General features: G+C 39.4%; 1 protein-coding gene and 1 non-coding gene across 2 annotated transcripts in view; both read right to left on the reverse strand.

Moving 5' to 3' along the window:
- WDR43 (WD repeat domain 43) overlaps window positions 1-2603 on the reverse strand; it is a 62254-nt gene that overhangs the window by 29682 nt on the left and 29969 nt on the right. Inside the window, exons 4-5 of the mRNA XM_006162123.3 lie at window positions 1254-1374; window positions 307-446 (exon numbers count right to left, since the gene is read on the reverse strand). Of these exons, the coding sequence (XP_006162185.1) occupies window positions 307-446; window positions 1254-1374 (261 nt within the window). The remainder of the gene's footprint in view (window positions 1-306; window positions 447-1253; window positions 1375-2603) is intronic.
- LOC114004726 (small nucleolar RNA SNORD53/SNORD92) lies at window positions 728-812 on the reverse strand. The gene has a single exon (XR_003546798.1). It is a non-coding gene; the product is annotated as a small nucleolar RNA SNORD53/SNORD92 (small nucleolar RNA).

Here is a 2603-nt window from a genome sequence, read left to right on the forward strand (position 1 = left end):
CTGAATATGTGGAATCATAGGTATGTACTACTAAACTAGCCCTCCTGAAATTTTCCTGAAGTTATCTTTACATTGCCTACCTTACCTCTAAGTGGGCATACAGTAGGCTGTATTATGTAATGTTCTTAAATTTTTTTTCACAGCAATCTGTTTTTTAGGCAGCTCGATTTTCTATTAGAAATCAATGTAAACCCTACATCAAACACAATAAAGCAAGTTTCTTACTCATGGTTTACATTAACCACACAAGCTGCAACAAATTCTCTCAAGGGTAAGCTCCCTCCCCAAACCAAAAGATTTACATACCAGACATTAAGTAACCGGTCATGCACTGCTCCAGATAAGAAATAAAGACCTGTAATTCCATCAAAGGGCTGGCTCTCGTTAGGAGGTCTGATAGTAGTGAACATAAGTGATGAAACTGGCGTCGCGTGCCCTGTGAAGTGCTAGAGAAAGTTACATCTCAGTTACCAGAGGATGGATTCAGAGAAGTACGAAAAACTAAATCCATACATTAACAAGTCATATGTGAGACATATCTCAAGGCAGAGCTCCTTGATGATGTAACAGTTAAATTTAATTCAAAACAAGTAAATTATCTGTGATAGAACCTTCTTAAAAATCCATTTGAAAATAGCATGTCCTTTCTAATTATTCCCATGACCCTAACCGGCATCTTTTATTTCTTCCATCTTTTCATTTTATCCACTTTTAGAGGAGTGCTTGGGTGCTCAGACACAGCCAAGGAATTGTAGGTCCTCATTTTACTCTCAGTGAGTCGAAACCACAATTTTAAGGCATCATCACAGCACCGAATGTTCAGTAACCCCTGAGTGCAACTGGTTTTCCTCTTCAAAAACTGTAGCACTAAATCTGCAAAGTGAAATGCTCTAAGTGGGACAAATGCTGGATACAAGCTAGAAATCAAAATTACCATAATCACTGCATTGTAATTAAAGCTCAAATGGATGGAATTCATTGCAGAATAAAAGCAGATTAAAATGGATAGACTTCAAATTACATCGATTTGCTCTATTTATTTCACAAATAAATGTGAAATGGACATATCTAACCTACTTCATATGGACTAATCAGATTTGGAGGAAAATTTTTGTCCATTAATTTTACTACCTGATATACTTGAAAATATCGAATCTGTATTCTTAAAACAAAGTTCTATGGCTCAAACGTCTACCTTTCTCCATCATTACTCTGTATGATTATTATGCTTATAAATAATAAGATCCACTCACTCTGTAGACTTCTTTGGTCTCCAAAACCCACAGTTTGATTGTTCGACCTGCTGAAAGTAACATCTTTCCATCTGGGCTGATGCACAGGGAACTGACACTGCTGTTGTCAGCTTTCCATTTGCTGTATTGTGAAGAAAAACAATTAAATCTCAATGAATGAGAAGAACTTCACTCAGAATAGAAAATAACAAGAACAAATCAGACACTAAAAATACCACCTAAGGGGGACCAACAGGTGGCATAGTGGTTAAGGCGCTGGACTCCTACATGGCCGATCACAGTTCGAGTTCAAATCTGGTGGCTTAAAAATCAAGTCAGGTGCATGTACATGCGTGTGTGCCCAAAATTCCTGAAGAAGGGTCTGTGGCATGGCCATTCCCCTACAGTGTGATTTCTCACTTTCCCTCCCACTGTCTCTCTCTGTCTCTGGTCAGCACATGACCCCTACTGCGGGGGAGAGGAAAAGGAAAAAAACATAAATAAATAAGTAAATGAATAAAAATAAAAATAAAAATAAAAATAAATTTTTTTAATTAAAAAAAAAAACCCTAAGTTCCTATGCCAGTTGAATTCCCTGAATGCATGTCAGGCAATTAACCATGGACCTAACATTATAGTGAGGCCTCCCTGATGGGGTCCTCTTCACACAGTGTGTCCTCCCTTTGTCAGGCACAGGATAAAGATGCTCAAGAGGTATCAGGAAATAGGCCGGTAAGAGTAATAAAGATGTAAAATAGGCAGTTGTGTATCTTGTGACCCATGAGATGGCATCTGTTAATGCCCAGGAAAGTACCACCTGGCTGGACTTCCCTAAGTCCATCCTTTCAATCCCTACAATTGCTCATGTTTTCTTTCTTTTTCCTTTTCTCATGCCTTCTTTGGAAGGTTGGCCTTTAATTCCTTAAAAACACAATGATTTTTCAAGCTACAGCTCAAAAAAGTAGCGCCTCTCCCAGAACCTCAATCTAACAGGCAAAATAAGTTAGAAATAGATGGTTACTTCTGAATACCTCAAATATGATTAGAAGCTTGCATCTTTGTAGTCGATTGCACATATTAATGCTGTTATAGGCAACAGGAAACTTGGGTATTTACTGATAATATCAAGAAGTAAGGTAGCAGGCGAGCCAGTGACATGATGTTAAGGCAGCTGGGTTCCACATGGCGGACTCCATGGTTCAAGTCTCAGACCCAGTGGCTTGAAACACGTGCCAGGCGCATGTGCATGGGTACCCAAAATCCCCAGAAGAGAATGGAGAAGGGACTAGGGACTGCAGCCACCTCCCCACCCCAAGGGGAAGGGGTTCTTACTTTCTCTCTCTAACCTCTCTGTCTCAAGTGAGCACACAC

The sequence above is a fragment of the Tupaia chinensis genome, unplaced genomic scaffold, assembly GCF_000334495.1.
Source record: "Tupaia chinensis unplaced genomic scaffold, TupChi_1.0 Scaffold139757_1, whole genome shotgun sequence".
Classification (NCBI taxonomy): Eukaryota; Metazoa; Chordata; class Mammalia; order Scandentia; family Tupaiidae; genus Tupaia; species Tupaia belangeri.